This window comes from Myotis lucifugus, unplaced genomic scaffold (assembly GCF_000147115.1).
Source record: "Myotis lucifugus unplaced genomic scaffold, Myoluc2.0 scaffold_1651, whole genome shotgun sequence".
NCBI classification, from domain to species: Eukaryota; Metazoa; Chordata; class Mammalia; order Chiroptera; family Vespertilionidae; genus Myotis; species Myotis lucifugus.
This window is the reverse complement of record NW_005872699.1, coordinates 31,241-42,451: the sequence shown is the minus strand read 5'-3', so window position 1 is coordinate 42,451 and position 11,211 is coordinate 31,241. Positions and strand designations below refer to the sequence as shown.

Here is an 11,211-nt window from a genome sequence, read left to right as displayed (position 1 = left end):
AGCCAGACCTGGTTTAAGAGACCAAATGTAGCCCCGGCCGGCTTGGCTCCGTGGATAGAGCGTCGGCCTGCAGGCCAAAGGGTCCTGGGTTCGAGTCTTGGTCAGGGCACATGCACAGGTTGTGGGCTCAATTCCCAGTGCAGGGCTGCAGGAGGCAGCCGATCCATGATGTTTCTCTCTCCCTCTCCCTTCCTCTCTGAAACCAATAAAAATACGTTAAAAAAAAAAAAAGACCAAATGTAGTTATGTACGATGCTCACTAATTCTCTTTTTGATGACTATTTGCCACATCTTAATTCGGTTTATTTACTCCTTTTTAAGCCAGTCTTAATCTAAACGCCATTTGATACCCGTCCCCTAACGTGACAGACTGAACGGTAACGTGTGCGTTTCCCCGTTTTAATGCGCATGTTACACACGGCGTGTATCCACTTACAACACGAGAGCCACACGGCCCCTCTCACATGCAGACAGCAGGTCACGAGTAGTTTGAGCTACACATACATCTTGCACAGATATTGGGAAAAAATCTGTGAATTTTTTACAGTTTTAACAAATATACATAAATATAAGGACATAAATTACAGGACGATATCGACAGCATTGAGAGCGTCGGGAACTCAGAGGCGCGGATGCCCAAAGGGCCTGGGACGACGGGAAAGCCCCGTCCGACATCGTCCCTCCTGTCTCTCCAAGTACGTGCATCACAGGAGATGCCAGCGACTCTAACGACTCAGTGAGAAACGCGTGCCCGTGAGCCTCTACCCTCCTGTCTGACACACTGACGCTCCCCTAGGCTCCCCGAGGCCCACGGCTGCCGCACCCACCAAGCCCGGGTCCCATGATCGCCCGCATCTTCCTGAGAACGAGGCTCCCAGGAGCCCAGCACAGGCCGCCGGGGACAGCCCCGCCCACGGCACGTGTGCGCTCGCTCTGAGCCGCCCTCTCGGATGGGATACAGAAGAAAAACTCAACGTAAGCAAAGTCATGGAAGCTGTTTTAAAATTAAAGTGTAGCCCTTTGTACATGTGTAAGTTCTAATAGTTTGGATGTCAGTTATAAATAAAATGAGGAAAAGAGCCGCCCCCGCCCCAGCCCAGGCGACCGGCCCTCGGGCGGGAAGCAGACAACACTGATTAACCCGAAACGTGCTCTTGGCTGAGCTCCGGGGGCTCCGCGAACCCCAGCAGCTCCCACACCCCCGCGAGCTGAGACGTTAATACTAGTGAGTGAGAAACACAGGCGGGCACGCTTACTGCGGCTCCGACGCTCTGACACCAGGAAACACGAGGTCCCGTCAGACCAACACCAGGGCCCCGCGCATCACAGGAAGGCGGGCGGCCTGCGCGGCCACCTCCCTCCGTGATCCCCACGGGACACAACACAGGGACCTCGGAATAAACCCCACGGAGAGAAAGGCATCAAAATAAACATGAGGACAAGCACATACATGGAAAGTGTTAAAAAAGCAACAGATAAACCCATATTCTGTACCCTCGCCGTCTTCCCCTTCAGTCCAACAGTGTGAGGCGGGCTCCGTGCCCCTGGCCCGCGCCGGTCGGCCACGCCCTCCACCTGACCCGGCGTCCGTCGCCACAGGCACCACCGGCGAGGAGAACCCGCCCCCGCCCGGTGAAGCGCCAGCCGCCGGCAGCAGCTGCGCCCAGTGCAGCGAACACGGGTGCGCTGGCGATCAGGGAGGCTCCCCAGGCAGGAGGCGGCGGCGGTCCCCACGAACGTCCCGGAGGGAACCCCGACCCTACGCCTTCGTGGGCAGCAGCTTCTTGGGCGTCACGGGCCGCTTGCTCTGCCACAGGTGGCTGTGGATGGTGATGGCGTCCACGCTGGCCGACAGCGTCTTCGCTGGAATGTGGCTGAACTGCTTCCTGTCAGAGTTGTACTTGTAAAGGCCCTCGATCATCTTCTTGCTGATGGACTTGGGGCCGATCCCGGTCAGCTTGGCGATGTCCTCCGTCTCCGGACAGTAGGTGTACAGAGACCGGAACTGGCAGCCCGAGTCCCGGAACAGGATCAGGAAGTTGTTCGCATCCGACTTCTCCATTTCCTGCGAACAAGCCGCACACGACCCAGTGAGAACCCTCGCACATGCCGCCGAGTAACTGCAGGGCGTTTCTTAGTCAAATCTGATGACATTTAATCAAATATAAATCCTTAAAAGCCAGAGCACCACACCTGTTACAAGAGCGAGGCGGTGCCACCACCTCACGCTGAGGCGCTGCTGGCTGCCGGGATGATGCCGCGTAGAGCGGCCAGTCCTGTCTCAGGAGCCGCCCCCCCGCCGCCCCCCCCGGCCTGTGTCTCCTCACAGAGCAGCTGCATTTGGAAACGACATGATCTGCGCTCATGAGCACGACTGAGCCAATCTGGGCAACAAACTGTGTAATTTCCGACCGTCCCCGCCGTGCGGGGCCCACGTGCGGTGCACGCAGCCTCGCGGTCACGCGCAGTCACGGGTCTTCCGTGTGGAAGGTGAGAGCCAGGAGGCTGTGCCCTCGATGGAGCCGGGACGCACCCGCCCTCCCGCTGCAGCCCGCTCGGCGCCCGCTCACCTCGAGGATCCGCTTCTTCTGGCCCTCGTTCACCTTGCCCGCCAGGCAGCAGTGCGCCAGCGCGTTCTGGATGATGTGCTTGTTGGACTTGGCGCTGGGCTCCTTGTAGAGCTTTGGTCCTGCGGGAGGATGTCACGACAGTGAGTGACCTTCCCCAGTCGGAGGTGCCATCAGCGCTCCCACGGCACCCGGCCAGACCACGGGCCCCACACAGGCGCTCCCGGCCAGACCACGGGCCCCACACAGGCGCACCCGGCCAGACCACGGGCCCCACAGGTGCACCCGGCCAGACCACGGGCCCCACAGGTGCACCCGGCCAGACCACGGGCCCCACAGGTGCACCCGGCCAGACCACGGGCCCCACAGGTGCACCCGGCCAGACCAAGGGCCCCACACAGGCGCACCCGGCCCTGGGCACCGGGTCCCATGCACGGGGGCGGCGGCAGCTCTAACTCCACTGCAGGTCCCACCTGGACGGTGCCTTCCCCTCACCTGCCATCGGCCACACCCCTCCCCGCTCTGATCCTCCCGCTCCGTTTCCCATCCAGCGGCGCCTACACGGCCCGGGGCTGGGAGGGCCCGAGGGACACGTGCGCTGGGTGCCCGCCTGGCCCGATGAATGGTTTTAAAGCCGCACAGTCCTACAGACTGACGTCTTCTGGCCCAATTACAGCCCAGAAACGGCCAGAGGATGCAGTTTCACTCGGAGATTTGTCTCAGCTCATCTGGCCCAGTCCCGCCTTCCCGAGCGGACCTGCAGCCTGAGACTGACCCCCTGAGACTGACCCCTGCACCCACAGGCTCGGCCAGAGCCTCTGCATTTGGACCAGATGAGCCAGAAGCTCCGCGTGGAGTCTGTCCTCTCGGCCCGTGAAGGGCACAGCCGCGCCCACCTGTGTACTCTGTCCCCGAGGCCACCGAGGACGTGGTGGACGCGTTCTCCCAGTCCTTCTCTCCGTTCCGACTGCCGCAGCGGCTCGAGGACAGGAAGCCCTCCACGGACTCCGACCTGAAGCAAGGACCACACGGTTACGTCTCAGACACACAGAGGGCGTGGCCAGAGGGACCCGTGAGCGCTCCACCACCACCACCCAGCGACTGAGAGCACGCACGCTGGGCCTGCCTCCCAGGCCCCGGCAGAGCACCCGTGGGCACCACCGAGGGAGTGAACGGCTCCCTGTGGAAACGCCACTCACAACAGGATGGCATCGCTGAGGCTGACGGCACGAGGCAGCTGCTCTGGGCGTTGGGAATAAGGTGACGGGGAGAGGGCAGGGGAGCCGGAGCCCTGTGCCCACGGCAGCTGCTCTGGGCCGACCCCGGGGGGGGACACTTTGTGTTTGGCAGGAAACAGCTCGAGGCTGGCGCCTTTCGGTTCCACCGCCCGTGGCTTTGCCACGACCCCGTCAGTGATCACTGCTGACGTCTGTAGCTTATAGAAGTGTCTTATCAATGTCACTAGTTCTAGGCTCTGTCCGCTGAAAGGTGAACAGAGCCTCTGTACACACGTCCTAACCGCTCTATCCTCGTCAGCAAAGCCTGAGAGCTAACGGCCAGGACGACTTCATCCTGCGAGACGGAAGCCCTCCCTCGGACAGTCGGACGGACGGACAGACAGACAGACGGGTAGATTACCTGGGCGTCCTCTTGCCGGACTGCACGCTCTCGCTGTCGCCCGTGGTCAGTGACGCCAGGGAGAGGCTAGAGACTGAAAGACACAATGAAGTTGTGACCTGAGTGAGAGCAGCCGCCCTCCCAGCAGCAGGAGGCGTCTGCTCGCTCGCCCTCTCGGCCTGTGGGAAGGGCAGCCGCGTTCTCCCCATTCTGCTCCCTCTCCACACAGCGCTGCCCGCGGCCAGGCCCCCCGTTCTGCTCCCTCTCCACACAGCGCTGCCCGCGGCCAGGCCCCCCGTTCTGCTCCCTCTCCACACAGCGCTGCCCGCGGCCAGGCACCGTTCCCCGGAAAGGAGGGAGGAGCCTGTTTCCCAGAAAAGCCCAGGCTTGCTGCTGTGAGGAGTCGTTCAGGAGGAACATGCAACCTGAGGCAGGAGGTGCTGATCATGAGAGAAAAGAAAATGAACGAGCAGAATAAGAGGCACCCAGGACTGTCTCGTTCCCGGTGAAATTAACTGACTGATTTTAGCCAAGACGGGCATCACGTGTCATGAGCCGGAAGAGGCCGTCGTGCTATTCTCCCTCCGTTGTGGAGTTGCTGGGAATTCTCTACAACGTTCCATGGTTTTTAGTTGCAACAAAACAAACATCGTTTTAAAAGTGAGCGTGCATGTTGCATTTGTAAAAAGACACGTCCTCCCACCTCTAAAAGCATGAGCTGGGGCTGCAACCCCGTCTGTCAGAGGAGCTGGGACTCGGCCCCACACCCCCTGCGCGACATGGACCGGACACCCCAGGCCAGGACGGGGTCCCTGGACTCACAGGAGGAAAGTGGGCAAGTGATGCGGGGTCACACCGGGCAGAGCCAACAGGTCAGCATCACGCATGGTTTACGAGCACACATGTACACGGGACAAACATGCACACAGGACACATGGGACCACATAGATGCGCACAGGACACACACATGATAAACACACATGCACAAGGGACCCATATGCATGCACGCGGGACCCACACGCATGCACACAGCAGCCACGCGAGCCACCTAAGCCGTCCTGCTCGCCCTGGCTCCCAGACAGGGGGTGTGAGAACTCGGACGGGTCTGGTCTAGCGGAGCGCCGTGCGGACACGTGACTATGACAACAGGCCGGCGTTTCATGAACAGACCTCGCAACACCCAGTTACCTGGAGGGCCCTGGGTGGGGGTCTTGGGGGGCTCCATGTGGTCTCTGTGCATGGACTTGGGGCGCTGCTTTTTCTGCTTGGCGGTGGGAGGACGGGGCTTGATCACCGTGTCCATGTCCTCCATGAGCTTCAGCTGCTTGCGCCTCAGGTACTCCTGCCGGATGAACTCCCTGCGCGCCCTCTCGTCCTCCTTCTTCTGCCGCTCCTCCTCCGTCTTCCGCCTAAGAAACCAAACGGCTCCAGTTCTTATCCGGCACCACAGAGAACAGACGTGGGAGAGCGATGGGGAAGGTGGAATTGTTCTGTTTCAGCAACGTGGGGGAATGGTCCCTTAAGATATACTTGAGGTAAAATAAATATATATATACTTCAGATAATTTAGGTCATTAAAATCTATGTAAATATGCCATTTAAAAAAGTGTGTGTGTGTGTGTGTGTAAAACCCAGTCAAGTTATTTTATTTTTTAGAGAGAGAGGAAGGGAGAAAGTGAGTGAAACATTGATTTGTGGTTCCACTCATCCATGCATTCATTGGCTGACTCTTGTGTGTGCCCTGACCGGGGGTTGAACCCCAACCACGGTGCAGCAGGATGATGCTCTAACCACTGACCCACCTGTCCAGGGCCAGTGAAGTTGTTTTAAAATTAATGTGGTTTCTGAAGAACTTCACTTTGATGCCTCCAACTTAGAGTGAAAATACACAAGCAAGTAATCCTTTGGGAAAATAAATCAGCTTCTAAAAATCACCAAAATCAGCATTAATTCAGTTGTCCATACACGACAAGTGTCTAACACAGCCGTGGGCAAACTACGGCCCATGGGCCGGATCCGACCCGTTTGAAATGAATAAAACTAAAACAAAAAAAGACCGTATCCTTTTATGTAATGATGTTTACTTTGAATTTATATTAGTTCACACAAACACTCCATCCATGCTTTTGTTCCGGCCCTCCGGTCCAGTTTAAGAACCCATTGTGGCCCTCGAGTCAAAAAGTTTGCCCACCCCTGCTCTAACATCTACTAGTAAAACTCGGTGAGAAGCCAGCCCTCACCTGTGCCTCCTCACCTGTCCCCCCTCACCTGTCCCCTCCTCACCTGTCCCCTCCTCACCTGTCCCTCCTCACCTGTCCCTCCTCACCCATCCCCCCTCACCCGTCCCCCCTCACCTGTCCCTCCCCCCGGCCGCCCTCACCTGGTCTCCTCCTTCTTGTGCTCCATCTCGGCCTCCAGCTGCTGCTTGCGGAGCTGCGTCTCCTTCTCCCGCCGCAGCCGCTTCTCCAGCAGCGCCGCCCGCTTCAGCGCCATGTCGTCCTCGGCCTTCTGGTCGTCCTGAGAACACGTTGAAAACAGGGAGAGGCGTTAGGGACCGATGTTCTCAACTTCTATTTTTATAACTGAAAACCGGAAATACCGACTCAACCTCATTCCCACCCCACCCATCCATGGAACGTTCCAGGCGTTTGGAGGGAAGAAATGAATGAAAACGCTCCATTCTTTCAAGTAACACAGGACATAGACTTACTTGTTTCTAAACCTGGGAAGTTAGCAAAGACCAACCAACCAAGAGAAGGAAAGGAAGGACAGAGTGTGCTTTTCTGGATCCAAATAAATAACTCGAGTGGGGAGGTGTCCCCAGTGCTGAAAGCGGCAGGTAAACGGCTTTAAACACACGCTCCACAGAGAACGCAAGTCACAGCCCTGACAGCAGCTCCCAAGGTCACCCCCAAAAGAAAGCGCCGCTGCACTTCCAGGTGGGGGCTCTGGATTAGTGGGGGCGCCCTGAGGAAGGGCAGGCTCCACACTGGGGATCGAGCCCACAACCCGGGCCTGTGCCCTGACCGGGAATCGAACGGTGACCTCCTGGTTCATAGGTCGACGTTCAACCCCTGCGCCACGCCAGCCGGGCTGACAGTTCACGTGTAAGTGAGAGAGGCAGAGGCGCAAGGTCAGCACCTCCAGATGTGCACCGTGACCGTGTGCACCAGGACCGTGTGCACCGTGACCGTGTGCACCAGGACTGTGTGCACCACGACCGTGTGCACCACGACCGTGTGCACCGTGACCGTGTGCACCAGGACCGTGTGCACCGTGACCGTGTGCACCAGGACCGTGTGCACCAGGACCGTGTGCACCGTGACCGTGTGCACCGTGACCGTGTGCACCAGGACCGTGTGCACCATGACCGTGTGCACCAGGACCGTGTGCACCAGGACCGTGTGCACCGTGACCGTGTGCACCAGGACCGTGTGCACCAGGACCGTGTGCACCGTGACCGTGTGCACCAGGACCGTGTGCACCAGGACCGTGTGCACCGTGACCGTGTGCACCGTGACCGTGTGCACCGTGACCGTGTGCACCAGGACCGTGTGCACCGTGACCGTGTGCACCAGGACCGTGTGCACCGTGACCGTGTGCACCGTGACCGTGTGCACCAGGACCATGTGCACCGTGTGCACGTGTGCACCAGGACCGTGTGCCCGTGTGCACCGTGACCGTGTGCGTGTGCACCAGGACCATGTGCACCGTGTGCACGAGGACCGTGTGCACCGTGACCGTGTGCACCAGGACCGTGTGCACCAGGACCATGTGCACCAGGACCGTGTGCACCAGGACCCATGTGCGTCATGACCGTGAGCACTGTGACGAGAATGTTCTAGAAATCAGTGGGTTGTGTGTGTTGCAGTGCCCTGGGGGAGCAAGCCTGCACTGGGGCTCAGGGCTGGTGGGCTGGGACCACAGGGCTGCTCCTGGAAGAAGCACATCCACTAAAGAGCCCCCCGCCCCCGCCGCCCGGGCGTACCTTGAAGAAGAACCCGCAGCACACTTTCTGCTCGTCATCGAGCTGCTCTCTGTCACTTTCTCCGTCCTCTTTCTCCACAGACACGTCGGCCTTCTCTGGGGGCTTCAAGTCCGAGAGGGACACCTCGATGAGGCTGACGTTTTTGGGGGCCGCGGGCGGGAAGGCCGGCCGGGGAGCAGCCTCCGCGGGCCAGCCGGGCGGGTCCGCGCTGGGGGTCAGGCACACGGTCTCCGTCACGGGCTGGGCCAGCACCTCGGACACGCTGGACTCCACGGGCTTCCCTGCCTCCCCCGGGGGCCGCGCGGGCTGCTCCGAGGCCTCCGGGGGGTCCGCGCCGTCCTTCCCGGGCTTGGGCTCCCGCAGCTGCGGCTCCCCGTCGTCCCCGAAGCACACGAAGGAGCGCGTCTGGATGGGCACCTGGCTGGGGGAGAACCGCCGCAGCCGCGGGAGGCTGTCCACCGAGCGGGGCGGCGTCAGCGTGCGGTTCAGGGGCGCGATCTTCAGCTCGTTGGGCCGCGGGGTCCGCGGGGTCTTGATGGAGAAGGACGCGCTCTTCCTGTGGATGGGCTGCGGGGACGGGTGGGTGGGCCGCGGGGGCTCGGGGGACGGGCCGGGCCGGGCGGGCCGGGGGTCGCGGGCTGGCCTGTGGGGAGCGGGCTGGGGCGGGGAGATCACCCAGGACTGGCGGTCGCGCATCCGCATCAGCGCCTCCTGCTGCTGCGACAGGCGCTGCATCTCCTGCTGCAGGAAGTGCAGCGAGGCGTTCAGCTTCTCGATGGACCGCGTGTACTCCAGCACCTCGCCCTCGGGCGCCGGCTCCTCGGAGGGGCTCGCCGCCCCCCAGGGCCGCTCAGGGTCCGTGGGCGACGTGGGCCACGGGGCGGGGGCACCCTCCAGGCCCTCCTTGATGTCCGCCAGAGACTTGCTCCGCTGCCCGCTGGCCCTGGGCAGCTCCCGCTCCGGCGCCCGCTCGCTGAACTCCTTCTCGTCCTCCGCCCCGGCCGCTTCCTCCCGCAGCGGGGCGCCCCCGTCCCCCCTCTTCTTCACCACCGTGAGGAAGGCCGTCCTGCCCATCTTCTGCCGCTGCCGGGTGAAGGCGGCCTCCACCTTCTTCTTCTGGGCCTCGATGGCGCGCCGCTTCTCCTCCAGCCGCATGTGCAGCTGCAGCACCTCCGAGGCCAGCAGCTGCGTGCTGTCCCGGCCGGGCGGGCCCGCGTCCTCCGGGCTCTGTGCCCAGGCCACCACGTGCGGGATGTTCAGCTCCGAGCCCTCGGGCGTGGTCTTCTGAGAGCTGCTCCCACTGCTCTTGCCGTCCGTGTGGTTCAGCTTCCGGAACTTCTGCTCGGCAAAGCTGGTCATCTTGACGCCGGAGCTGGAGGAGGCGCTGCTGCCGGGCTGGGAGCGGGTGCTCACGGTGCTGGGGCAGGGGCTCGGGGCCTCGCGCGCGCTGCCGGGGCGCAGGTCGTAGTCCTGCAGGAACTTGGGCGCGTCGTCCATGTCGGAGTCCAGGCTGACGGTGTAGTCCCGCAGCGACGAGTCCTCGTCCACCGTGCCCGGCAGGTCCTCCGACGGCACGTGGATGCCGGTGTCCACCTCGGTGTCGTCGGTCACGGGGCTCAAGGCACCTTTGGTGTCGGTCAGGCGGTCAGGGCTGGGCGGGCGCAGCTGCAGGTTGGCGTTCAGGGGGCTCAGGTCCTGGCTGTGCAGGAAGAAGCCGTTGGCCACGTGGCCGGGCGGGGGCGCGAGGGGGCGCTGCTCTGTGTCGTGGATGATCTGCAGCGCCTCCTCGATGCTCGGCGTCTCCACCTGGTTGCCCAGCTCGTCCAGGAGGAGCCCGGGCTGCAGGGCGCCGTTGGGGAGCTGGTAGCGGGTGTTCTCGCTGGAGCTGAGCTTGTGCGGGGGGTGGGGCACGTAGGTCGGGAAGCCTCCGCGAGGGTCTGTGCTCAGCTCCTCCTCGATGCTTCCTGCCTCCCCCTCCCCGTTGACGGGCTTGAAGGACAGGCTCTTCCTTGTGGTTTTAGACGCTCGGTTGTTGTTCAGAGAAAGGCCTTCGTTGCTGACAGAGCGAGGGAGGCCTCGGTTCGGGGCGCCTCTCGGCACCGTGTTTTCTTTATCAAAAGAAATATCGAATGACACTCCATGCACCGATGATCTAAAAAATTCAAAGAGAAAACCCTTAAATCATCCCAGAAAAGAAACGGCTTGATGTCACCGAACGATTCTGTACAACCACAGCCTTCCCTCGGCATCTGCGGGGGTCGCTCCCGGACGCCGCCGCGGGGACCACACGGAGGAAGCTCAAGTTCCCCCATAAACGGTAGTGTTTGCGGTGACCCTCACCCTCCTGTGCACGTCACAGCGTCTCCGTCTCCGTAGAGACTTGAGTCCCCGATGGATGGAAATGCTGTGACTGTTGCACCGTATCGTTTCGGGAATGATGGTAAGAGTCTGCACATGTTCAGCCCAGATTCACTCACAGGCCTGACTGCACAGGACACGTCAGCAACGGTGTAACTCCCCTACCTGCCCCCCTGAATATTTTCAACCCACAGTTGGTTGAATCCACAGGTGTGGTAACTGCTTCTCCATCACATTGTCCTCAAGGTACGGTGAGGGCCATGGGCGACTTCTACACGCAGCCCCTCGATCGATCACCTGCCCACAGGCACTAAGGAAAGGTATACTGCGATTTGCCCAACAGCAGAAGAGACAGAGAGAGAGCTGGCGTTTCCTGGTCATGTGGACAGACTGACAGGATTCTCCGCTTACCTTTTCTCCTTGGGCCATGTCCCTATGAAGCCATCAACGTAAGACATAGATGAAGACCTTCTGATTCCCCCTTCAAATAAAAAAAAAAAAGTCATTGCAATCATGTAAAAAATTTAAACTTACTGCAATTTACCAGATTTCACAAAACTGGGGTGTGTGTGTTCGTTTACATTTACTCTCAACCAACCTCGCAGTTAACCTACTGAGTGGCATTTCCTCGGCTTTTTCAAATCTATTACCTGAAGGCTGAAGAAGGAGGCTGGGGGCGTG

At 60.6% G+C, this 11,211-nt stretch overlaps 1 protein-coding gene across 1 annotated transcript in view; it reads right to left on the bottom strand.

The window, feature by feature from the left end:
* Positions 1–286: 286 nt before the first annotated feature.
* Positions 287–11,211, bottom strand: part of CAMSAP2 (calmodulin regulated spectrin associated protein family member 2) — a 27,236-nt gene continuing 16,311 nt past the window's right edge. The window contains exons 10-17 of the mRNA XM_023748671.1: positions 10,942–11,025; positions 8,173–10,324; positions 6,565–6,701; positions 5,373–5,593; positions 4,206–4,278; positions 3,464–3,579; positions 2,571–2,689; positions 287–2,065 (exon numbers count right to left, since the gene is read on the bottom strand). Of these exons, the coding sequence (XP_023604439.1) occupies positions 1,760–2,065; positions 2,571–2,689; positions 3,464–3,579; positions 4,206–4,278; positions 5,373–5,593; positions 6,565–6,701; positions 8,173–10,324; positions 10,942–11,025 (3,208 nt within the window). The 3' untranslated portion in view covers positions 287–1,759. The remainder of the gene's footprint in view (positions 2,066–2,570; positions 2,690–3,463; positions 3,580–4,205; positions 4,279–5,372; positions 5,594–6,564; positions 6,702–8,172; positions 10,325–10,941; positions 11,026–11,211) is intronic.